This window comes from Quercus lobata, chromosome 8, assembly GCF_001633185.2.
Source record: "Quercus lobata isolate SW786 chromosome 8, ValleyOak3.0 Primary Assembly, whole genome shotgun sequence".
Taxonomy (NCBI): Eukaryota; Viridiplantae; Streptophyta; class Magnoliopsida; order Fagales; family Fagaceae; genus Quercus; species Quercus lobata.
The window spans coordinates 21,540,656-21,568,459 of NC_044911.1; the positions used below are offsets into that span (position 1 = coordinate 21,540,656).

General features: G+C 35.5%; 1 protein-coding gene across 1 annotated transcript; it reads right to left on the bottom strand.

The window, feature by feature from the left end:
- Positions 1–662: 662 nt before the first annotated feature.
- On the bottom strand, positions 663–14,781 carry LOC115955104 (terminal nucleotidyltransferase 4B). The gene is made up of 13 exons (XM_031073155.1): positions 14,285–14,781; positions 13,054–13,166; positions 12,899–12,955; positions 10,777–10,872; positions 10,625–10,695; positions 8,628–8,670; positions 8,370–8,450; positions 7,844–7,903; positions 6,242–6,292; positions 5,798–5,895; positions 5,460–5,508; positions 4,973–5,017; positions 663–1,643 (listed from the first exon to the last, which is right to left on the bottom strand). Exons 1-13 carry the CDS (start codon positions 14,634–14,636, stop codon positions 1,125–1,127), a joined length of 1,635 nt encoding a protein of 544 aa, XP_030929015.1. The 5' UTR covers positions 14,637–14,781; the 3' UTR covers positions 663–1,124.
- Positions 14,782–27,804: the final 13,023 nt, after the last annotated feature.

Genomic DNA, 27,804 nt, shown 5'->3' on the forward strand with positions numbered 1-27,804 from the left:
CTCAAAGAAACACTCTCATGAGAATTAGATACAAGCCTAACCGAGTTACAAAATTACAAAGTTTTCAAGGAATCTGGTTTGCCCAAGATTTGATGGCCTCAATGCAGATTTTGGAATCTCTCAATGACTAATCTCTAGGCTAAATTGCTGGTTGTTAATTGAGCCCAAAGGATGGTATTAGCCTTTGCTTGAACAGAGATGATGATGTATACTTTGATCATGCAAACACTAAGTCCCTCTCCAATTACCAATCCCTGGCTACCACCGCCATGCAAAAAAAATTGTCAACAATTGCATCACAATTAATTATGAAATTTGTTGTGAAATTGATGTTAAATTGTTCGGAACATAGCAATTCTCATGTTCAATATAAATTATGGAACCGGCTTTAGGTTGAATGCATGGGAGCACTAGATCCATTCAGAGTATAGGAGGGAGAAAAAAAATCAGATGTGCACTCCTTGCTTCGAAAACCAAATTACAACTGCTTGAAGTATCTAGTCATTTTGCAAAATAAATTTCCTGAAGAATCATAAAAGGCACCATATTAATGAAGACAAACATTTAGAAATTTAAAAGAATATTAATCTAATATATATATATATATATATATATATATCTTATCCTCCATTACTCGAGTTAAACTACAGGGGCCTACAAAAGGTGATTAATCAGCATTCTTGCCCCCATTTCGCTTGGGAAGGAAAATATTTCCATCTCCCCAAGGTTCAACGTCTCTCCATTACACCAGTTTTTTAGCAGAAATAAAATGAAAGAGTTTATTATTTAACAGCACATATTACATTACTGAAACTGTTTTAACAGTTACAGACTTCCGTCAAATTCCATTATTTGACGTCAACTTTGTCCAGGTGACAGGATTAGCCCATAATTCAGAATAGCTACAGGCTCAGTTTGCACCTTTGACTGCGGCGGACATGAATTCATCCTTGAGTTCAGCCCCAAATAGTGTTGATGTTGTGTTCTCTACAGTTGCCGCAAAAGTCAACTAATTGACATTCACAGCTCATCAAACATTTGGAGGATTGCAATGAACCACTTGCAGTGGATGTAAAAACCAGATTTTGCAGGACCTTCCAGAGATAAAAGCATGAAAAAAATTTCTATCTACTCCATGGAGACCCACCAACATAATGGCCATAACCATTGGAGCTCCTACCAACGACAGAATGAGACGAATCACGGTTATGCCTCCAACGTTTCTTCTTCACCCCTTTCTCTTTCCTTGAGCCATTTTCTTCATATCTGACCTTCCCCAATTCACCCCCATTCTCTTTTGCCTTCTTATTAGTCTTCTCTTTTGAAGAAGCTTTCCTCTTCTTTCCTGAGGAACGTGAACTTTCCCCAGCCATGTAATTTCCCCGTGGCAGCGGTTCTTCTTCATCACCTAATTGCCAATTGCACAAAATCTCTTGCTGCTCTCCATATTGGTGTTGTAATGGCTCGCCAGCTCCAGGAAGCAGACTGTTAAAGGTTACATCCCCATTAGACCCTCCTTTGCGCTCCAGCAAGACAGGGTCTGGTCTAATTATAGTACCAAGAATGCTTCTGTTAGGGCCTAGGTCCATGATGATCTTAGGATTTGTCAATGTTGAGAAAGCCATTGCAAAAGCCGATCGAATCTGTGACAGTGGTTTTCAATCAGAATCTTGATATGCCAACTTTTATTATTTTTTTTTTTTCCTTTTCTTCTATTCTATATATCTGTTGTACATGTATATATGTATGTGCCTGTGTGTGTATTGTCCAACTTAAAGCCCCAGTAATAGATCATAAAACAGAAGGTATATAAAAAAAGGGAATATAATGACTGTAGGAAACAAATCAATTAGATGGGTTTTCCTTAGTTACATGCCCTAATAGTTAAGCCTTGGGAAAAGAGATTAAAATACAGGATTGCCATATCCAACAGATCATATTTAGTCCAACTATCTTAAGATGCTTATCATTATATGTCCACGTGAACAAAAGAGGCCAATTACGTTTACAAGTTTCCTGCAACTTGCAGGTGGATACCTGCTATATGAACTGTGGTGGGACCAAAGGGGTGGTTTGGTTTTTAAGTGTCAATTTTGGATTTGCAAATGTCCTTTGTGGGAATCACATTAATGCTATTCCACATAGTCATTCCAATTTTTTTAGCTATCTGGCTGACTCAACACAATTAAACATACAAGAAGACTGCAAACAGTCGAAAGGAAATTGGACTAGAAGATGCACTTATGGCTCTTGCCCCAAAGCTTCAAGTGGTGCTAACCAACATATCTCCTCACACATCCCAGGGCTCTATGGCAAAGAGCAATATACATGACCAAGGAAGTTCACAGTCTGAAGATGTGCCCATACACAAACTTTTTTTGTTTCTTTTTATTGGTAAATTACAACCCAATGACAATGAGTTTTAAAACCAGGACCTCACCCTTCAACTAATTATTAGAGCATTCACAATGAACTCAAAAAGCCAAAAATTTCCATATTTTGATCAGCCAAATCCATTTTTCAGTCTCCAACCAACTTTAGCAATTCAATAGATTATTGAAAAGCTAAAGTAACTCAACAGCATTGTTCAGTACTGTAACTTTGCTAAATAATTTTCCACCCATTTTCTATTTCCTTCAAGAGAAAGATCTCTCTCTCTCTCTCTCTCTCTCTCTCTCTCTCTCTCTCTACATACATACATACATTCTCTCTCTCTCTACATACATACATACATACATATATATATATATATATATATTAATCAAGCGCCACTACAAGGAGCACCACCACCGCATGCTTGAGGCTAGGGGTGGCAAAATAAGCCCAAACCCATTTGCCCACCTAAACCCGCCCACTCTAATTGAACCCAAACCCACCCAATTATTAGTTGGGTTAAATGGGCACCAACCCAATTAAACCCAATAATTATTGGGTTTTAACTAAAAACCCATCGAGCCCCATTTTTAACCCAAATTCAACCTACCCTTTCCATAAAAATAAATAAATAAATAAATTAAAAACTCCAGACATTGTTTTCATTTTCTTGGCTTCCAAACACTTCTCTCTCAAACCCATTCAAACCAAAACCCTCTCTTTCTCTCTCCGCTCCTACATCCATGTCGTCCTTCAAACCCCAACCACCAAAACCACAACCAGAACAAGAAGAAGAAGAAGAAGATGAATCCTCCAAACCTCAGAGCAAGAAAGCCGCGAAGCTTGAGAAGCTAAAAAGCCGCCAGGAAGCCGCCGTGGCCTCTGGCGTTCAATCGCTTTCGATGGAGGATCTGCTCGCCGACAATTACGGTGACGTTCCAATTTTGGACCTCCAGTCGAAGGTCGCTCCCAGTACCAGGGTCTGGACCGAGATCTGCAAGTTGGCTGAGCAGTTGAACGAACAATAGCTTCTTGTTCTTCGTTCTCCGATCAACATCAAAATCAAACTTCTTTGATAGGGTTTGTGATTTGTTTTCTTTTTCTCTTCTTTTTTCCTCTTAAAAGCAATCTCTCTCTCTCTCTCTCTCTCTCTCTCTCTTAATTCTTTACTTTAGCTATGGATTTCGGTGTGGTTTCAAAATCGAAAACTGAGGTTGGTGAGGTTGTGGAGAAAGATCCGACTGGATGATACGTTTGGGTATGAGATTCACAATCTCTTTTTGCTGTTTGTTTGCCAAGAAAATTAGGTGCAAAAGATTTTTTATTTTTTATTTTTTGAGAAACAGGTGCAAAATATTGAACGTAGAAATTTGAGTTTTTCACTTTAGGGCATTTTGATAATTTTGATAATTGGGTGGGTTGGGTTGAGTTTGGATTAGAAGTAATTAGTTAAATGAGTTTTAATTGGGTAAATGAGTTTTAAATACCCAACCCAATTATGCCCACCCCAAACCCACCCATTTGACACCCCTACTCGAGGCGCAGATTGCCACTGAAGCCACCAGTGTAAATGATGGATTGAAATGGCACTTTGATGATTATGAAGACAACAATGCCAATGGCTTAGAAGCCACAGCTGCTGCCAAGAATGGCAAGGCAAGCTGAAGGTGACCATGGTTGAAGCTGCAGCGAGGATTGAGGATTTGGGCGCAGCGCATGTGCCTGTGGTTGAAGCTGGCCTTTCTCTCTCTGAATTCCAAGGGGGCTTGCTTGAAGGTGGAAAAAAAAGGGCTTGGACGAATCTGTTTAGTATTTGGCTGAATTTGTGTAGCTAAGATTCTTGAGTTTTGGTCTTTGTTTGGGGCTTTTGTATTTGATTAGTAAATGGATTCGATGATTTGTGTTTAAGTTTTGTATTTTGGAATTTTGGGATGAGATTCCATGGGTGAGTTTGGATGGAGCTGGTGAAGAAAATTGTGGATATGCAAATAATATTACTTTTTGGTAAAGAAAGAATAAAAAATAAAATTTTAGTAGTATAGATAAATAATAGAATTTGTTGGGGAGTGTATTTAAAAAGGTAGGTAGATAAAGTATAAAAAAATGACTTCAATGAAAAAATTTAGCTAGAAATTTGTTTAGTTCATTTGGAATGCTCTTACAAAAGAGGCATCAGTTGAGCTATAGCTCATTGGCTACACACAACAGAAACGCAGTAAATTTAAGTACTCCCACCAATCCACAACTTTTAGAAAAATTACACAAGGAGACTGAATGCAGGCTAACATTGAAATAATCATATAAAACCCAGTGAGACCTTGAGATTTGTTGTGCTATTTTTCTCCTATATACATATAGAAATTTTCAGAACAAAACTAGTGGATTCTCTTTTGCCTATCGGCTGGCTTTATTTGTGGCAAGAGAACTAGAATCCTACCCTGAGATTAGATCTTATGCTAATACAACTGAAAACAGGCTGTACATTAAACAACAAAATTTTTATTTAATGCACTCAGCTGCAAAAGCACCAGGAATACGGAATACCACATGAACATTGAGTAAGCCAAGGAAGAAGACATTAACGATTTGTGGAACAAACCTGGAAGTAGTTAAAGGAGTTCTTCCCAATATCATTCTCAGGTGCCTACATTTCAAAAGAAAATAAAATCCAGTCAATTAAACTACAGAGGTAAAAAAATGGAATCTATACAACAAGGGCCATGTCTAGTTTTTTATTTAATAGTTGTTCTGAACCCCATTACAGCATTTTGCAACAGGATACAGAAACGCGAGACCATCATTGCACTGAAGAAGCAAAATGACTCAGATTATTCTTTGGTAGTCAAACACACTCCTTTGGGGAAAAAAGTGTAAAATTAGGGCCATGGTGAACCCAGTTTTTCCTGAGGTCTGTTCAGGAAATTCAAACAAGCATTAGGGCATAAACACCCAATCTACCAAAAGCAGTGAAACCGCAAATCAAGAAAAATCACAATGATGCACAGTTCTTTATTTGGCTATGCTTTTTGACTTCCCAAACAGCCCTTGCATTATTAACATAAACAAATCAGAATCTGCAAAACAACCTGTGGGTCCTCAATTGCGAGTAGAAATGGCCGTCCTTTATTTGTGAACCTAATCAAAGAGAGGAAAAATTCAAATACTTATTAATATTGTTGCCATTGTAACTTGAGAAGGAATATAAAACTCGCTTCACCACGAAGGCCCTTATTCAATTTAGTGCACGTTTCGATAGCATTTATGGCTGGTGTTTGTGCATTTTACTGAAAAAATGTGGGTCCCATGGCACTATTCACAGACCCACAAAAGTCATCCAAACACTGCACTATTCACATATTTAAAAATTATTTTGCTAAATGTTTTCAGTTTTCAGCAAATAAGCGGTATCTAAACATACCCTTACCCTTTGTTACTCTTCAAGAAAAAGGTTTCTGCCCCTTTGCAAGATACACCAACATCTGAAGTGTTCAATTTGCGTCCATAGAAATCAAAAAAGTGTACCTAGTTTCCATAAAAAAAAAATACATATGAGAAAATAGAAATGCACAAGGTTTCACTTTTCTTTTCTTTTCTTTTTTTTTTTTTTGGGGGGGGGGGGGGGGGGGATGTCCCTAAAAGGCTAAAATGAAGGTCCAATCCACAAAATATAAACCACGGGTATGATATACAAAAAAGCAATCCATCTGAGGACCTAAATTACATTTTTCACATAGCGAATACAAGTAACTGTAGCAGCCCAAACTAGTTAGGATAAGGGCAAACTGAGCTGACTTGAGCACACAATACAAGAACAGGACCCTGAAAAATAAAAGACGAATATAAAAATAGCTTCTCTAGAAATACATACCAAAAGGATTCCCAAGTTGTGTTCTGGAGCAGCTTGGGACTTGGGGAGAGACTATAGCACAAAATGTAGATGTAGTCAAAACAACAGCATAATTAATTAGGGGTAAAAAAATAAAAGACATTTAATGAAATATCATAGTGCTGAACATTAAATAGGAATTAGAGCATTCACAGCAGTGTAGTTATAATGCTATATTGCTAAAATTTAGCTCCACAAACACAAAAAAAAGCTTACAGCAGTGGAGCCATAGTTAAAAAATTTAGATGAATTGCTACAGTGCACATCTATAGATAGATGTGCACTGTAGCTTGGAGCAAAAAAAAAATTAATTTTTTATTTTACATTCACACTACTTTATCTATTTTTTATTCTTTCTTGCTTTTCTTCTCTCTCCGTGTCTCTCTCCCTCTCCATCTCTTCTTTCTTCCTGCTAGAACATTCTCAAGCCCTCTCTCTCTGGCCTCCATGGATGAAACCTTCAAGTAGTGCCTCCTTCTCTCATGGCCACAGTCGCCACCACCAACAGCGGTGGTGATTTCTTATCTTTCTATCTCTCAAACCCAGACCCAAATGGCTCGATCTCCTCTCTAAACCGTCAGTCCTGAAAAGCTAAAGCCAAGGACACCAACAGCGGTGGTTTCCTCCTATTCTACTACAACGAGAAAAGGATTATCAAAAAAAAGAAAAGAAAAGAGTACAATGAGAAAGTAATTTACCCCTTTTATTAATCTGTTCTCCGAATCTGCAACAGTGGGATTTTGGGTCTGTTGGTTCTTCTGGGTTTCACTTTTGCTGTGTTTTCCGATTTGGTTGTGTTGATTTTTCTGCTTTTTTTTTTTTTTTTCTTCTTCACTGGGTTTGATGGGCACGACGGGGTTGTGGTTGTACAGTGATTTTTATGGGATTGATGGCTGTTGCGGTTGTGTGTTGGTAGTTGAATGAAATATTATTTTATTGTAGATGTTTTTGTGGTTAGTGTGATATATTATTTTATTGTAAGACATATATTATTTTATTGTAATGTTTATATTATTTTATTGTGTTAAAAGCTAAAATAGATCTACTGCTGCAGCATGTGTATAGGTAAAATAAATAAAGTAACTTTTGGTGGAGCTAAATTGCTAAAAATTTAGCTCCACTGCTGTGGATGCTCTTAATACTTTACAAGGGAACAGTGCATATAATGGTTTTCATCTATGGCATGATGCAAGCCAAAAACATAAGTCATTTGGGGGAGGGAAGGGGAGGACAAAGAAAGATACACATGGAAAGGTATTTGATGAAATTGAATAATTCTGAGCACTAGAAAGCAATTTCTGTAGCACAATGCCTATAATAATTTTTTCTGCCCTGGGTGAAGAGAGAAAATGGTGTGGGGTGGGGAGTGCATTTCCAAAAACGGAACAGGTAAATCATATGCAGCACAACTCAGCAGAAACAAGATGACAATGAATGTACAGAATTGTAAATAGCAAAGGTTCTTGATAACAATTCTTAAATGTTGTCCATGCATCTCACAAATCAAGCTAATAGTTGTAAATAGCATGCTTTCAAAGCTACAATATTATTGAACATTTTAATGCAGATTTTGGATGAACTCACCTGCAACATTGCCATGAGCATAGCAAGGAGTGCATAAGAACCTATTCCTCCAGAATATACCTGCACACTTAAGAGGATACTTAACATGGGTAGACTAGAAAGGAAGATCATTTTGACCCAAAAAAATGATATTATGCTCCATTTGTTTTCTTGTGTTTGCCTGCGACTTTAAAAATGATCCCAAACACTTTTTGTTATTTTCCATTCACAGAAAATCATTGATATCATGTAGGCACAGTAGTGGCAAAGGTGGTGGTGGTTACAATGGTGGCAGTAACAGCGGGTGGTGGCGACAACTTGGTGTGGTGGTGATAATGGTTGCAGTGATAGTTGTGCCAATAGTGGTAATGGAGGCGGCACTAAGGAATGGAGGGGGGTTATGGGCACAAATGGATGGCAGAAAACAGTCTATTGATTAAGATTTTATGTCATGCCAAACACCAGAAAATGAAAACATTTTCAGGAAAATGTTTTCCACCAAACAAATGGAGTGTTACAATTACAAGACAACAGTAGAAAATCATACCTCATTCAGTTCCCGTTGTTGCAAAAATACTTTCAAGATCAAACACAACGGCCTTAACGGAGGACACTTTGACAAGGCATCCTAGATCAAACACAACGGCAAACAGCCACAAGCGTGCGTTACATTTTCCAAAATAACATACTTCATGAGCACTGCCTTCTATAAAAGAATATCAATTGACCTCATAATAAACATAGCATCACTAATTGCAATTAAGAATGGATGTTAGGACTGAAGATGTCACATAATGCAACCAACCTTAATAAATACAGCAGCTAAAGGTCCATTTTGCACATCAAAACTGCAGACCAAGAGAGAATTGATTTAAAATCATCATGATTGCAAATTTCTAGTAAAATCTGTCATTATAAGATGAGTACAATGGGAAATATGGTGAATATGCTTTATACCACAGTCTCATTGTTATTCAAAATCAATAGTAGATTTTTACAATTAATGCAAATTACCCTACTTAAAGCTCATAACAGTTGTTTCCATTTGATAATTCTCAAATCTCTTTCAGCTAGAAGTCCAAAAAGATATTTTTCTCCTTTCTTTTATCTACACAAATAATTAAATTCAAATAATAGAATTACATGAGTAGAAGTAGTAGAGAACAATTAGGGAGACTACAAAGTATGGTTTTAGATAGGATATAATGGCCAAAAATACCACATATGGCTAAACCTGTTTAGTTGATGAAGATTAATAGCCGGCCACAATCTGATCAGAATTTAGGCTTAGATGAGTAGAGTTGTAATTAAATTCATATGTCCACATGTAATTAGTTATAACTAGCCATGGTCCCACGCGATGTGCGGATAATGATTTAAGCTGTTATATGAAAAACTTATATAGAATATCCAAAATATTTTAAAGTAATAACATGAAGAGATTTTTGTTAAATTAATGATGTAATACAAAATTAAGGGGATGGAGAATTTAAACAATAGGGAAAAAGTTACATAAATTAGAAATTAGTTATTATGTGGTGTAATATCTTCTCCAAAAAAAAAAAAAAAGTGGCGTAATAAGTTGATTGTTTGTTTAATCATTTATTTTTTTGCTGAAATTTTTAATCATAATTTTTGTTTCTACATTGGCTTGGAGTTAGCATAAAAAATTTGTAATTTCATGTAAATGTTTTTTTTTTTTTTTTTTTGAGAAAAATGTAAATGTTTAGTTGGTTTTGGAAATATCATCTAAAATTTATGATGTCACATTTATGTTATTGAAGCATGATAATGGTAAATTAAACACTTAGTGAAAATAGTGATATCCTATTAATAGAATTTTATTATAATCCAAATATGTAAAGAAGTTGAGGTATAAAGCTAAATGAAAATTACTCTTACAAAGCGCCACATGACAAAATCACATGGTCTCTCACATGATATTTTTTCTTATATATATATATATATATTTTAAAAAAACCATATAAAATTCTTATATATCTATATATATATGATTAGTGCACACTTATAAATAATTAATGTGTATTCACTTCATTAACACATTCAATGAATTAAAAGTTTTACATAAATATAAACTTTGATGAGGTGGAAGCCTAAATGAGAGAAGCTCAACGAATGTGTCACTTGGTAGAATCTTATGTTCTCCCACATGAGGTCTCTACTTTTATATATATATATATATATATATATATTGATTTAGTGATAGAAGATTTTATTTATTAGAAATTCATCTATGTTAATAGATTTCTCTTTCCTATGATTCATGGCTTCAAAGTTGTATCCTATTTTAAGTCCCTCTCTCAACAACATAATGATATCCCCACCAAAAACTTAAACACATAAGAAAATTCTGCAATACATAAAGTAATAATTAACAAATAAATAACCTGAACAGTAGCTAAAATTTGGTTTAAGCAAAAAACTTTAATATGTGTCAAGCAGAACAGAAAATTATAAATCAAATATGACACTAGTATAAAACCTTAATTCGGACTTATCCCCCCCCCCCCCCCCCCCCAAAAAAAAAAAAACCCTTAATTTGGAAAGAAGCATATAAAAATATACTATGCTTTACTTATCAAAAAACAAAACAAACAAAAAAAAAGTGTATATATATACATGCACAAAAACACACTATGCCTTACTAAAACTTAAAACAATTCATTTACAATCAGCACTAGTATAAAACCCCAATTAAACAGCCAACCCCAAATATGAAGCAATTATCATGTGTAACAAATTTGGAAATTCAACTCCAACGCAAAAGGTAGACAGAAAAACCTTATATCAAATGCGACACCACTTTTCTTTTCAACAAATTTGACAATTGGCACACGAGCCTTCCCAATAACCTGAGAAATTTAACGAACATTTTAAATAATAAACTTTCATGCTAAAGTAACCAAACATATTCCAATCATCACAAAGCACACCTGTATATTTTTTGCCAGGCCCCTCTGTGACAATGCCCTAGAAAGAGCCACCAAACCTTTTTGTGGGATTTGAAGACCTGACCCCAGAATCACAACCTACAAGAGATAGCATCCAGGGAAATGTCTAAATTTTGTTGACAAGTTAAAGCGTTCATTGTCCAAATATAGATAACACTTCAATATCCTGATACATAGTTTAATTCAGCTTGCAAGCCAGCAAAAGAAAATTTGTAAACATCTACCATTTAATGTTAAGACATTAACAAGGTGCACAGAAAATGACTTGGTATCTTTCAAAGAAAAATAGATTCTAGGTTAAAAGCTACTAAAAGGTGTTGAGATCCAAGAGTAACCAATATTGGCCATGGAATAGCACTTGGAAAGTATGAGCTCCACCACAAGTCAAGGGATTTGAAGGGGAGGGAAATGTTAGGAACCCCTATAGGTATATAAATAATAATAGTTGTAATATTGCATTTAGTTAGTTAGTTGGTTAGTTAGTTACAGTTCTAAGCATGTTAATCACATTTAACACATGTTGGAATTATTAATATACATGGGAGAATAATAGGACCATTAGGATAAGGCCATGGGGGCCAATAGAATAGTTTTATGGTTCTATAAATACCTACTTGTAATCATATTTCCATCATGGAAGAATAAACCAATTTCTTAGTGCATTAGTGCATCTTTCTCTCTAAATCTCTTTCTTTCTTTATGGAGGGTGACTACCTCGAATTAAGTCAATTTCCCTACAATTCTCATCAATTCCCCTATAATTCCTATCCATCCCCATTAGGAACCATTGGGTTCCTAACAGTTTGGAAGTCAGTTCCATTGTGCACATTTTCAGAAAAATGAATAGGCATACTTTTAAGGAAAAGGAGCATTTGGTAGTGCAGCATAGATTTTTCCAGCCCCCTTTATGAGTCAATGTTGACTTCTACTTCTTTAACCACCTCCAATCTTATTGACTTCACAACTGATTTGAACTTTAGTTAAAACTATTGTATTTTTTTTTTTTTCTCTTTTTACATTTTGGCTCTTCCTTTTATGCTTCTGGTGATTGCATACCTTTTAGTAATTTCTTTTAATGAAATCACATAATTATCAACAACGAAAAAAGACATTAATAATGAGACTGTTCACACTTTCAGGTAGAAGCAATGCAGCTAATTGAATAAATTTTCCAAAAACTGTTCTCAAAAACTTGTTTTCAAGAATGAGAACAGAAGAGTGTTTCCTTTTTTTTTTTATACCATAAGTTTTTTTGGAAAGATGCAACTTAAAAACATATTTTTGAAAAAAAAAAAATTTGTTTGGATAATACCAATTTAAACAAATAAAAACTAAATGAGTGAGGTTTAGACACAAGATATAGGCCTCCAATTATGCAAAACTATGAATGAAGCCTACCATTAATTGGGGTTAAGAGCATTGGTATCAGCTACCCTAAAATAGGGTAAGGGAGCAATTATGGAGAAAACTCAAAAAAAAAACATCTCGCATCAGCCTCTCTATCTGTTCCCCATTTTAGACTTTTGCTACAGTTTGGAAGGGAGGGAGGTCTGTATTTGAACTTAAGAGGCTGATCGAGTTTAGTTGAATCAGAGTCTCAATATTACGATTTTGTCATTAGGTAGACTTCCTTTTTTTTACAATTTTTGCCATAAATGAAGCAGTGTTTTCAGTCTGTTCTCCATGTTTTCAATGTAATCTGAGAACAATGAGGTAGAAAACATCTCATAAAATCTTTTTGGTGTTCTCGTAAAACAAGGATTTTGAGTTACATTGCCCAAAAAAATGAAAAAAAAAAAAGAAAGTCTTTTGAGACCAATCCAACCAGGCACAATTACTTTCAGCTTGTGAGCTACTAAAGGCAATCTAATATTTAATTTAAGCTGAATTGTAATGTACAAGTAGCCAGACTAGGGATTCAAAATAGAGAAAAATGGTGGTACCAAAAATAAAATAGAGAAAAATAAATCAGATGCCAGAGTAGCTGGGACCTTTATTAAGTACAAAAAAATGCCTCACAGAACATTACATCTTACAAGCATGGAACTTAAAAAATTCTATGAAGGTACATGTTTATTAGAGATAAGAGGAACAGTGTACTTACATCAATATCACTAGATGGAAGATAGAGCCCTGTCTTGAATGATCCAAAAACTTCTACCTAAAAAGCAACAGTCATAACACAACATTGCAACATTTCAATCTTCTATATAATTGAAAAGTCTGAAATTGAAGAGAGAGACAGAGAGCCAATCACACCTTCGAGTGGGGCCATATATGTTTGACAACATCAAAGACACGTTCTACTGCTGTATTACGAGCAGCTTGCTCTTCTGGTGTTGGAGATAGAAAGTCGCAAAAATCCACAATCTCTGTAATATCAACCAACAGCAAATAAGTTACAAAACGATTTACAATGTCAGAACATAATCAAATTTAGTTCTAAATGTTCATGAGAGGATCCCAAGCACATCTTTTTCCCTTTCAAAAATAACCGGACTTTAGAGGATTTAGAAAGAAGTTTGCATGATCTCAAATTATTTTTCTTTAGAACTTTGTTGGATTGGATATCAGTTTCCCATAGTAATTCCATATGTAGTTCAGTTAGTGATCTGATAGATCTATGTAATTTGAGTGATTGATTGTATGGTCCCCAATTGTATACTCCATGTATTATACTTGGGTGACTTTATTTTTGTGACATTAATAAAACTTCATTATATATATATATATATATATATAAATTAGCATAACAAAAGCTCCTTTTTTTTAATTGGTAAGCTACACACGCACCCCAATGGGGGTTGAACCCACAACCTTGCCCTCCACCTAAAACTTGTAGCAAGAGGAGGTGCTAATTGAGCTATAGCTCATTGGCATAGCAAAAGCTAAAACATTCCAAAATGGAACTCAAAAGGCTTATATCATTCTACCTAATCTAGTGTTAAACTTAATGCAACATTAATATCGATGCTCTCTCTCTCTCATTGGCCCAAAAGGCATGTATATGCAGATGGTTGAACACTGCATCATCAAATTACAAACCTGCATACAAATATTACGTACAAAGATAATAATATATGCAAGTTCATCAACATTTTTTTATTATAATTTATATCCACGTGTATGACCTGTCATTAATATTTGACTGACACAGCAATCATCAACACTTTAAGAGAGCAAAGTTTCAACAAATAATATATTTTCAGAGTAGCTTTCACTTTCAACTTTATCAATCCCTGACTCGTACTAGAACCCAATAAGAAAAATAAAATCAAACATGCATTGCATGCAATGCTTAGAAGTAACCAATAGAGCTAACCATTAACTGGGATTTACTCAAAATTAGTCAAAAACTAAATATTCAAAAATAAAAAGTTTAAATATTCCCATTAAAAAAAGAAAAGAAAAGAAAAGACTAATTTTGGTGAAACTAGGCAAAACCCAAATCTTATAAAGCAGAAAAAACACCAAATAAAATTAAAAATACCTTTATGGAGCTTAAGCATGGGGCTTTTGAAAGTACAATTCCCACGGAACCAGGCAGTCTCGAGTCTCGGTGTGGCGGCTTCGCGAGCTGGCGTCTTCGGCTCACGCGCCGGCGTAGATGCACTTGGCTCGGCAGCGCCAGCGACATCAAGGGAGAAGAAATCCTGTGCGGCAGTCTGATGAGAGTCGGGATTGAGTACGGAAAGAGAGATTTCGTTGCGGAAGACGCAGTAAGGCTTGGCTTCATCGTCAGACGGTGGGGATTGGTAGGCGGTGGTGGTGGTGGTTGAGTAAGAGAGCGGACTCAGGGTTTCGTAGAGATAGTTTTGGGCTTCTGAGGTCCCCTCCTCCATTGAAGAAACAGAGAGAGAGAGAGAGAGAGAGAGAAAAGGGTTTTGGTGATGAGAGGAACTATATGCAGAAGTGAGGAGTGAAAGTGTGAATTTTAGGTAGTCCTAGGTTGCCTTTCAAATTCTAACTTTATGTCTGGTCGTTTATGAGAGAAAAAAAATAATTCTCACCTGTAACCTTTGCCTCTCTTATTCAGGTTTTCCTTTTCGCTTTTTATTTTTATTAATTTTAGCGTTTACTTTTTTTCTTTTTCTTTTTTGGTATAAATTTGAAGTGTTTACTACATAATTAGCATTTATTGTCAATGTGCAATTAGGGTATGTTTCCGGAATAAGAGAGGCAAAGGTTACAGGTGAGAATTATTTTTTTTCTTTAATTTTTACACATATATATAAGAATTATTTTTTTTGTTTTCTTTATTATTGAGGTTTTAGCTTCTTCTCTTTCTCAAAAAAAAAAAAAAAAAAGTTTTTGTTTTTTTTTTTTTTTTTAAATTATGATACTATAAGTCTGTTGGGAATCTGTTTATTTTGTTGAAACTAAAAACCTTTTACTGAAAGTACTATAGATAAAGGTAAAAGTTAATTGAAATAGTATAATGAGGCTTATGAATAGTATCAAAAATAAGCTAAATAGTAAATTAAGTTGGCAAAAAATAAGCTATTCAAACAGACACTATATATACAATTAATATTTATAATTTATGTAAATCTAAAAGAATCAAATATAATCAAGTGGCAAATTCTTTTTTTTTTTTTTTAGAGAAAACCATACTCATCGATATGCTTTTATTAAACTAGAAAGTCTTTAAACACAAATTGAAAAACATCTAATGGAACATCCTCCATCCAAACTAACAAAGGAAAAAAAAGCCTAGCTCTCTGTGCTAAAGCATAGACTACATAATTACCCTGCCTCTTGACATGAGAGAAGAAGTGGGAACGACACAAACCCAAAATAGACTTAAAGCCTTTTACTAGATGACAAAAACTTGGGAAGGCCGAATATCCTTTAGTAAGCACCTTGATAATGCCTTCGAAATTGCCTTTGAAAACAACCTGTGGAAAGCCAAGTTTCATTGTGAACTAAGCTGCGCGCCTTGCTGCCAGCATGTCCAAGATATCCACAGATGGTGGCTAGGCAATCTTCTCTAAAAGGACGGTCATAACCTCCCCTTTATCATTCCAAATAATCACTCCAATCCCTGCATTGTTAGACTCCGCAAACATGGCACCATTAAAGTTTACCTTAACTGTGGAAGAAGAGGGGGGTTTCCACTTTGCTTTCACTGGATTAGGGCAATGATCTTGACCATGTAGCGAGCTTTGGAATTCAAGGAGGTAAAACCGAGCAAAATCCAGCACTTTGTCAAGTGGCAGGCATCGTTCATTACATTTAGCCTTATTACGACGACTCCATACTATCCAGGCCACCATCGTAAATGACTCAAGCTTGCTTGATTTCGAGTCTACTACAGATGCCAGATCCAAGAAAGAGTGAAGGTGAGGAATCTCAATTTCACCCAACCAAAATCACGATCCCAGATTTGAGGAAGAGCCCCACATTCCCACAAAGCATGCAATACCATTTCAAGACAATCCTAACACTAACTACAAACAGAATTGACAACAACCTTTCTTTCCTCTAGGTTCACTTTCATTGGTAATGCATCAGAACAAGCTTGCCACAAAAATTTTTTTTACCTTATTTAGGACCCATAATTTCCATATTCTATTCCAGAAGGACTTCTAAGCTAAGGAGTCCGATATAGTTGCTTTGTCAGACTACTCCAATTCATATAGAACCTAATAAGCTATTTTGACTAAATAACAACTAATGATGCACAAAAATCGTCAGTAAGTTAATCGTCCACACACGTGCCAATGGATGTACCTGAAGAACAAAAGAGAAGAACCAATCAAACGGCACCGATGGGGTACCAGCCAGAGAGTCAGTAATAGAAGACTCTTTAAGAACTCAAGAGTGCAAGAGCTAGGGAAGATTCACATACCTCAAGAAAGGTAAGGTTTGTGGTTTATATAGTGGTAAAGAGTTTACCCAAATTCCATGATACGTGGGAATTTCCTTGTAGAGAGAAGGGTCCCAAGATACATGGGATCACCTTTTCATATATAAGAGATCTGATTGCATGGTAGGGCCTTTGGTAGTGATGTGTAAGTAATTTCTATGCACTATGCAAGGATGTGTGAGTAGGCCCAAGGTAAGCCCCATGGAAACCCTAGGGGATGGGTTGTCAAGATCAAGGATTACATGATCCTTCGGCCCATGGGTTGATCGTCCTTTTCAGAGGTTAATCTTCCCTTTCAGGGGTTGATCATCCCCTTTAAGGGTGGTCTTCCCTTTTAGGGTTGATCTTCCCTTTCAGGGGTTAGTCATCCCTTTTAAGGGTGGTCATCCCTTTTGGGGTTGGTCATCCATTTTAGGATTGATCATCCCTTTTGGGGTTGGTCATCCCTTTTGGGATCAATCATCCTTTTCGAGGGTCGGTCATCTCTTTTGAGATTGATCATCAGTCATCCCTTTTGGGATTAATCATCCCTTTCAGGGTTGGTCATCCCTTTTGGGATTGATAATCTCTTTCTTTAGGGATTGATTATCCCTTTTTGGGGTTGGTCATCCCTTTTGGGATTGATCATCCCTTTCGGGGTTTGGTCATCCCTTTTGGGATTGATCATCGGTCATTCCTTTTTGGATTGATCATCCTTTTCTTTTGGGATTGATCATCCCTTTCAAGATTGGTCATCCCTTTCGAGGTTGGGCATCCTTTTTGGGATCGATCATCCCTTTTGGGATTGGTCATCCCTTTTGGGCACCCCCATACCGATCAATCAAAAATTATCCTTATCAGCTGCCCCTTACTCCGTGAGTCATCGGGGTGATGTAGACACTCAATTTTGCACCCATGATTTAATCAAAGAAAATCACTTGAATGACCAATTCATGTACCCCAAAAATCATAAGTGCATTACATGCATCAATTTGTTCTTTCATTACATGCATCATTTTGTCTTTACATTACATGCATTAATTCATTCATTACATATCGTAAAAATGATCTTGAGATTCTAACAGTCGCAGCAGTGTTTCCAGTTATCAAATCAGACTATTGGATCAAAAGATATCGCATGATCAAGTTTACTTGGTCAACATGCATTGTGTCTAGGTAGAATCGACCACACATGATCAATTTAAATTAATTTTGATTGGTTAAAATGAATTAAATAATTTTGTGATTGGTTGAAAATTAGTGTTTAAAATAGGGATGCATGCATGGGAATAAAATGGATGATTGGATAACGATAAAATCATGGATAATCTGAACTTTATCAAGATTTATTTTAGGGTATTTATCTATAAGATAATTATTCTTAAATATCCTAAATTATCCAAAAAAAAGAGATGAAAAATCATAGGCGGAGGATGAAAACGCGTCTAGGTACAAAAACTGGCCAAAAAACCCTAGAAGAGAAGTCCAAACAGCACCCGAACACGAAACTACATTCGGAGCCACAGGGCCAATGTTCAGCACTCTAAAAGGGCCGAATTTCCATGTATTGGGCTTTGGCCCAACAGCCTTTGGGTGACGATAATGCATACCCTTTTCGATCTTTTCGCAAAAGATGCGTCTAGATTCAAACCCTAATCGTCTGTACCTATTTTTTAGAGTCTTCTATCCTCTATAAATAGAGAATGAATATCATAATTCAACACCTTTTTTTACGCTCTGAGAGGCATACGTTTTTAACTCTCGAACCACCCATATTTTCTAATCCCCTCTCTGAGTGTTGTTGCTTAAATTAAGGTTTTTAGGTTTCAAAGAAAATTGAACAAATTTTTTTGAATCCTAAAACATCCTCTCAAGAACAAAGTGTGCTCATGCAAGAGGTTGTTTCCTTCATCCTTTTTCTTGTAATGTGATGATGTATTTTATATCTCTTTCTTTTTCAAATATCCATAACATGAATTTTAAATTGTTGTTTTGTTAAAGCATGATTGTTTTTTATGTGATTGTTATAATCTTTTTCTTGAATGTCAATAAATTTGCATGTGAACAATTATTTTTCTTAAAACAAAATAGATTTGCATCTTTATAAGATGTAGATCTAAATTTTTCTCAATATAAAAAAACAGATCTGCATCTTTATAAGATGTAGATCTGAGTTTTTCTCAATATAAAAACAGATTTACCTCTTCCTTAGATGTAGATCTGAGTTTTCTCAAACAAAAAAAGATCTGCATCTTTATGAGATACAAATCTAAAAATTTTCTCAAATCAAAACTAATTTGCATCTTTCTTAAGATGCAAATATGATTTTCTTAACACATGCAAATTGTTGAAATAAAGAAAGAGATTGTGTATTCTTGTGTTTGTGTTTGTGTTTATTTTAATTCATGATTGCATAAATTTGGATTATGAGTGAAACTCTCTTCTTAAAAAATCTTTTTCATTCTTTGTAAAACATATAACAAAACATATCTGAATTCTTATCATCAAAAACCACTTTTTTTTTTTTTAATACTACAAAACAGATATGATATTTTGACAAATCAAAATCTTTTTTTTAATCACCAAAACAGATCTGATTCTCTTCAAAAGAAGAGACTTTATTCATAAATAAATTTGTGTGACTTGATTTTTTTTATTCACATGTTCAACATATCATTCATGACATGCATAAAATGGTGGATAAGAAGACCAAGCTTGTGAGCTCCGGCCATGGAGCTATGGTGAAGAGAGAGACTTTGAGATTAGAGAGAGTTTCCATCCTTGGAGAGTGAAGAGAGAGAGAGAGTATAGGATTTTTGTTCTAATTTGATGAGGTTAAAGAAAAAAAAAATTAAAACTAATTTTAGCTTTTTTTGAAAACTAATTATTGTTTTTTGGCGTTTAAAAAAAATTTGATTAAAAAAGTAAAATGCTGGCATGGCATTATTTAAATGCCAAATGAATTTTTTGCTGATGTGGATATGATGTGGATGTGTGGCTAATAACACATAGGATCAATTATTTATTTTTTAACTACAATGGTTGCCAACAGAGCATTCTGTCCGCCACGTATGCATTTTTTGTTACTAGATTGATGGCAAGGACTAAAATAAAATCGATTTTCAGATTTCAAGGACTAACCTTAGAGCAAAATCAATTTAGGGATCAAAACGAGAATTGGCCCAAAATGTAGAGACCAAAAGTGTATTTTTGCCTATTTTTAATGAAGATATTTAGAGAAAAAAAAAATCCTCCAATTCCCAACTATAGATAAATAAAAAATACTTTGTAATGTCATTATATGAACACAAGTGCTTGTAATAAAGATTAGATTGTATATGTGATGGGTTTTATCAATAATATTTCTATCTTTTACCTAAAAAAAAAAGAAAAAAGAAAAAAAAAAGAGGGTTTAGATTGTACCCAAAACCCATTGACATTGCATCGTATTTGGCAATTAACTTTGTAATGCGATTTTATTAACAGAGTAGCTTGTTAGTTGTATACATCGATATAGCACCGTATATTTTTGTAGTGTTTCAAGTGAGCCTTGTAAAAATATTATTTAATAAAGTTACACATTTTTAATTTTTGAATGCTAAATTTTGATTTTTAAATTTCAATAATTTATAGCCTAATTCATATCTTCTTTCTCCCACGATAGTAACGGCATGAAGGGTGACTTAGCAATAATAAAATTTGGTAAGGAAAAAAAGGGGTAGATTTATGTCAATCATGAAAAGTTTATTTATTTATTTTTTATGGGACCAAGAAAAGTTTCTCTTTTATTTATTTTTGATGGGACATGAAAAAGTTTTTTTTTTTTTTGGACGGAACCATGAAAAATTCCTCTATAAGGATCTTAGTGGTTGGGGGAGTTCTCTTAAAAAATTCTTCTATAATGTCTCAAGATCGATCATTTATACTTTTTGTAAAGTTGTAATTTACAACTACGTTTTATGTTGGCTTTATTCCATGACAAAAAGTGTTGTAATTGCATTAATTTATTTCCTTGTATTTTGTGGGATTTTATTGTATTGAATTTAGTATTAAGTTGGTGAAGAATCGAGCATGAAATGAAGAATCAATGCAATTTCGAGACTAACTTGCAAGAAGCCTGCGAGTAAAGGTTCCCGCGAAAAGGGCACGTGAGAAGCACATGCTGGAAGTTGAAGAGTCATGTTAGGCTGTCAGTTTCGCGAGTGTCTCGCGAAAAGGGCTAACCTGCGAGGAACTCGTGAAACTCTCTACTTGGAAGATTTTAAGTGTGACTTTCTTACTCTTCACTCATACTATATATACTCTCATTATCCACAAAAATAAAAGAGACTATTCAGAGAAAATAACCCTAAATAGGTTTTCTACAATACAACACACCTGTCTTTTAGAGAGAGAGCTACTCATCTTTAGTGAGAAATTATTATAGTCTCTTCTCCTTTCCCTCTCCCATTGTCATATCTTGAGATGAGATTTGTACCCAAACACAACTCATACCTATTTAGAGTATAGAGAGTGTTGTAGAGAGGGAAAATTCCTGACCTATCACAAGCTGACACGTCACATTACTAAGTCCACAAAATACAGCAAATTACAAAGCACCACGTACTGCTACTAGGTTTTACTATCACTATTCAGAAGCCAACAGAAATTTGCCAAGTGTCATGCAAAAACCAATCACACATCAATGCACGTGTAAGCGATGATACAAGCAGCCTTGCACATGTAAGCGATGACACAAGTAGTCCAGCACGTGTAAGCGATGACATAAGCGGACCAATCAGGCTGTAACATGTGTCACCAATCAGACTCCGCCACGTGTCGCTCACCCACCTCCAAACTCCTATAAACAGAAGTCTTCCTAAGACATTTGAGGAGGACCAAGATTCAGAAGTGAAAAAGCTCTGCTGGAATCAAGCCCTGAAGCCTCCACGAACTTCAAGAACTTCAACCCCAAAATCAGAGAACATTCGAAGCAGAATCATCCAAACCATCTGCCTAGATCTTGAAGTTTGCGGGAATCAAGCTCAAAGGTTCGAAAACATCAACAAATCACAAATCAGTGAAGCTTTACGGATTCAAGCCTCCAAAGCCCCGAAGAACTTCCACCATAAACCCTTAAATACGAAGAACATTCGAAGAGGAATCATCCAAATCGTATTCCTAGATCTCAAAGTTCACTGGAATCAAGCTCAAAAGCCTCCAGAAATCTCAAACAACCACAAATCAGTGAAGCTCAACGGATTCAAGCCTCTAAAGTTCCGGAAAACTTCCATCACAAACCTTCAAAGACGAAGAACACACGAAGAACACGAAGAACGTGAAGAACAAAGGATTTCCAACAAGCTCATAGCCAGAGATTCATTGTAATTCTGTTCCAAAGATCTTCGATCCATTCTTCAGCCAAATTGAAGTACATTGGGTGTTCAAGTCAAAATCACATTACTACAAATCCAATCAACAAGTCTTTTAAGGAGATCGAATCAGAGGATCACTCTTTTGTAATTACAGAGAATTGTACCACACAATCATCAATACAAATTCACATTTGCGACACTATTTTACTTGTTTGACTTATTTCAAACTAGAAATTTAGTCGCTTACAAGTGTTTTGGAGTTTGGGAAGTTTTAGGAATTTGCCAAAAGAAGTCGGTGAGGCTTGGTGGATGCAATCGGGTGTATTACGGGATCTGGAAAGCTAGAGAAGACATGACTCTGAGAAGTCCGTTGGTAGCAGGAGTTTGGAGGGCTTAAGTACATTAAGTAGACTAGGCTTGAATGGTCTTTTGTTATTCGTATACTCCAACTTTATTCTCAAGTGGATCAATTTCGACTTGGAGAGTCGTATAGAGGTTTTTCTCTGAGTTCTTCGGTTTTCTCTTTGATAACATATCTTGGTGTTATTTTGTGTTTGCATCTCTCTTCCCTTACTCTTGTGCTTTACTTTTATTATTTATTATTCATGTGTATGCACTAGAGTAGATCCAGTGATTGCGCTTCATTTACTTTTGTTACGCGCTTAAATAAGTTAGAGTAAAAGCAGTTTAGTCCTAATTTTTATTTTGGGGTCTAAACAAGCTCTTGTGTTTTAGCACAAATCCGAGTTTTCAATAAATTAATGCAATTACAACATTTTTTTTTAATAGAATAAAGCCAATATAAACACATATTTGTAAATCACAATTTTACAATCTCCCCCTTAGTATACTAGAGAGTATACTAGAGAGTATACTAGAGTGTATCATCATTTCTATATGACTCGTGCACATTCTTAGGGGAGAAATTCTACCCATGCACATTCGTAGGGGGAGAAAGTCACAGGGGAGATGTATATACCAGGGGGGAGAAAACATTTCTTTTCAAGAAAACCTTGCTTTGTTTGTTTTCTTGTTTTGCTTTATGGTGCTTTGAGTTATGTTTAGTATCTATGCTTTGTTGTTCTCATCGTATTGTGTTCGTGTGTTGGACATGCATACATCCTTATGTTATTGTGCTTTATTGGTTGCATGTTTGGCTTTGAGTTATGTTTAGTATCTATGCTTTGTTGCTCTCATCGTATCGTGTTTGTGTGTTAGACATGCATACATCCTTATGCTATTGTACTTTATTGGTTGAATGCTCGGATGATCATTTGTTTTGCTATATGATCATTGTGGTCATTTTCATATGACTGTCATGTGTTTAATCAAATTGCTCATATGTTTCACTTTATGTTTACTTGATCAAATATTTACTTGTTACATTATACTTGTCTTTTTATTACTTGCTTTACCTTAAGGGTCTAATGCGCTTTGTGCAAGTGTTTTAGGATACATGTATTGTATTCCAAGTTCATCACAGGTTTTAGATTTAGATGTTAGTGAGTTTTGCTATTGTTCCCAAACTCACTTTTAAGTTCAAAGTCGATTATAGGGTGTTTTGTCATGGAATAGCTAAATGGGGAAATTGTAAAGTTGTGATTTTCAACTATATTTTATGTTAACTTTATTCCATGACAAAGAGTGTTTTAATTGCATTAATTTATTTCCTTATATTTTATGGGATTTTATTGTATTGGGTTTAGTATTAAGTTGGTGAAGAATCAGTGTAATTTCACGACTAACTCGCAAGAAGCTCATGAGCAAAGGTTCTCACAAAAAGGGCATGTGAGAAGCACATGCTGGATGCTGAAGAGTCATGTCAGATTGTTAGTTTCGCGAGTGTCTCGTGAGAAGGGCTAACCCGCAAAACTCTTTGCCTTGAGAATTTTAAGTGTGACTTTCTTACCTTTTACTCATACTATATATACCCTTATTACCCACAAAAGTAAAAAAGGTTATTCAGAGTGAAAAAACCCTAGATAGGTTTTCTACAAATAACATACCCATCTTTTAGAGAGATAACTACTTATCTTTAGTAAGAAATCATTGTAGTCTCTTCTCTTTTCTTCTCCCATTATCATACCTTGAGAGGAGATTTGTACCCAAATACAACTTGCACCTATTCAGAGTGTAAGAAGTGTTTTGAATCTTGGGAAGTTTTGGGGATTTGCTAAAAGAAGCCAGTGAGGTTTGGCGGATGCAATTGGGCGTATTGTGGGATCTAGAAAGTTAGAGAAGACATGATTCCAAGAAGTCCATTGGTAGCAAGAACTTGGAGGGCTTAAGTACATTGGGTAAACTAGGCTTGGAAGGTCTTTTGTTATTCGTGTACTCCAACTTTATTCTTTAGTGGATCGATTTCGATTTGGAAAGTCGCAGAGAGGTTTTTCGTCGAGTTCTTTGGTTTTCTCTTCGATAACACATCTTAGTTTTATCTTATGTTTGCATATTTTTTCCCTTACTCTTGTTCTTTACTTTTATTGTTTATTGTTCATGTGTATGCACTAGAGTAGATCCAGTGATTGTGCTTCATTTACTCCTGTTCCACACTTAAATAAGTTTGAGTAAAAATAATCTAGCTGTAATTTTTATTTTAGGGTCTAAACAAACTCTTGTGTTTTAGCACAAATCTGAGCTTTCACTTTTCCTATATATTTTTATTATGAATTCTAAGTTATTGGGTTGGGCCAACGGGCTTAGCTATTGGGCTAGCCCATCAGACGCCAATAGGTATAAAACTAGTCCACGACTTGACTTATTGGGATGGTGGGCTACTCATGGCATCAATAATAACGGGTCGGGCCGTCTATTAGCCAGGTGAGCTATCAGGCTTCTGGGTCGGTTTATGGGTCATGGGCTATTTAGTGCCCTTAAATATATGTATGAATTTTGAAAAAGTCTAAACAAAAGTCCTGCCAGCTCTACCTAACAAATCGTTCTATCGTGTAGTTGCCCATTACTTTGAAAAACTGAACCTCTATATTTGGAATTCACAACTCTTACACTCTTGGATTCACATCCATTTTTTTGTTTTTTATCGTACAAAACAAGAAAAAGATAAGAAAGAAAGCCCTGATGAGTTACAACGTTTAGCCAAAACTTCATTTACAAAACGTCTGCTCAAGCAATCATTCATCATGAACTACATGGTTCCTCAAGCCAGTGTTCAGCTACTGCCTTCTCTTCCTCCTGATCCTCTTTCATCATTCGATTCATTTGTTGCTGCTCTTTTAACCATTATTTTATTCATTATAATCATAATTTTCTTTATTATCTTCATTTTAATGTCATTGTTCTATTTCATTCTCATTGTCACTATCATTACATGTGAGTTCTTATCTTGGTTCAATGAAAGACGTGATCACGATCTTGAAGAAGGAGAAAGAACAATCCATCAACCAGAGGACAATCTACATTCTTCTCGTCAAGCTGGGGTCCGAAGTAATTTACGGATTTGGGCTTCATTGGATAGAATCATAGAGGATATAGAGGCAAGAAAGAGGCAAAACCAACAAGCATTAGAAAAATTACCATCACCTGTAAATTATGGAAGCAAGGAAGTAGCATCAGCTTATATTGTCTGCGTTATCTGTTTGGAGGAATTTGAGAATGGCCAGTCATGTCAAGTTTTTTCACAGTGCAACCACATCTTCCACTCAAATTGTATCGGACGTTGGTTAAAGAGGAGGCTGACTTGTCCTATTTGTCGTGTTTCTGTCTCAGATGTATAAAATGATGTAGCAAAAGATAAAAAAATGAGTTTGTCACAAGAATTGTTAATACCAAACTTTCAGCTCAGTAGGATTATATTTTGTTTTCTCCTAAAAATAACTGCAAACTTTCTCCCAAATGGTTTTTTTCTTTAATTTTTATTTTAAATATACAATAGGAATTTTTTTTTGAGGGGCAAGATACAATAGGATTTGTGTAGGTGAAGATGTTCCAAAAAGGGAGGAACCACATCAAGAACATTTTGTTAGGCCCCGTTTGGTCGAGGTGAAGACATGGAGGATGGAAAAGAAGGAGAGGAAAATAGAGTGGAAAATGAAATTTTCTCTTTGTTTGGTTCAGGAGAGAAAATAAGAAAGAAAGAAAATGGTGTGGAAAATAATCTCTCCAGGCCCGCATAATTTTGTCCTCCTAATTTGGGAGAAAAACTAAGGAGAAAAGATGATATGGGTAGTAAATTACACAAATATCCTCACCTTTATTGCACTCACTTACCCTTCACTTTCCCATCTCTTTACATAATAGTCAATTCATATAAATTACATTTTTCATCCTCCCACTTTTTTCTCTAACCAAACAAAAGAGTTTTCCACCCTTCTACTTTTCCACCAAACACACATGAGGGAAAACCAAAACTTTTCTATCATTCCAATTTTCCATCCTTCCACTAATTTTTCATTCTCCCACTTTTCTACTTCTCCAACCAAACAAAGCCTTAGTCATGCGAATAAGAGAAAAAACTAGAAAGACTAAGTTGTGACATTTTAAAATTTTGAAGGACCAAAATCGAATAGACCTAATATTTGAGAGTATAAAAATGCATTTTAAGTCAACTAATAACAACAACAACATTATCAATAACAATAGTAAAAATAATGTGGATTTTAATTTTTTTTGATAACTCAATAGTCAGGGAAAGGGGGATCTCAATGGGTAAAATCCCTTATCATTCCATAAGGGACCTTCTATCATACTTATAATAATTATTTTTTTTAATTTTCTTTCTAAAAAGTTAGAGTTGAAAAGGAGAGAAAGGGTAGACGAGATAAGGAAGCACTAATTGCATATTGGGCTAGGTATTTTACTTCTACAGTAGCTAGGGCTGTCCATCAACCCATAAGCTCGACCCACCCGTTCGACTCAGTCCGACCTGAAGACTAATAGGCGGATCCGATTGCCAAAACAGGTGAGTTGTGGGTCAGTTAGAGATAAATTTTCGGGTTTTTGGTTCGGTTTTGGGTTCCACAACTCATAATCCATAGAAATTGACCTGATCTGTAAGAAGTTTAAAAATAAGGCAAAAAACCCAACCCGTGAGAAGTTTTCATTTTTTCAGATTTTTACGCTCTCTATCCTTCAGTTTCATATTTTCACGCTTTCTCCTTCTCCTCTCTCTCTCAAATCCCTAATCCTAACCTTTCTTATAGCCGCTGCCATGGTCAAGTTTTCCTATTGCTACCACCGTCGTTGTCAAGCTACTCAAACCCCTCTCGAAGCCTCTTCTAATTTGCTTGAAATATCCTTTGATCTTGTGCATCTGATGGTGGGTTAGTAAAAAATATAATTTTATTCTTTTAGATTTCGCATTGATATTGTGATGATGTGGTGATGATGGGTGAGGGGGGTGGTGGTGGTGCCGGTTTAGTGTGATATCTCTCTTTCTTTCTTCATTTCAGTCCATAGATCTGAGTTCTTATTTGTGCCATGTGATTTCTGCAGTTTGTGTTTGGGTTTATTTCCTTTTGGGTTTTTATTTTTGTGTTCTTTTGGCTTGATTTCTTCGTGTCTGTGTTCTTTTGGGTTTTGATTTTTTTATTGTTTGGGTTGTGATTTCTCTGTTTTCTTCTTTTGTTTCAAACCCGATATTACCCGATGGATCCAACCCGCTCAACCGATGACCCGAGTTGCCAGTTTCGATTCAAACATATGGTTGGTTGCGGGTCCATTTTATGTTCACCTGAGCCAATCGGGTCGGGTGCGGATCAACCCTAAACCCGATCCGACCCGACTCGTGGACAGCCCTAACAGTAGCATTCCTCAATAATATTTGGTTTAAATCAGATGTGATTTACTATC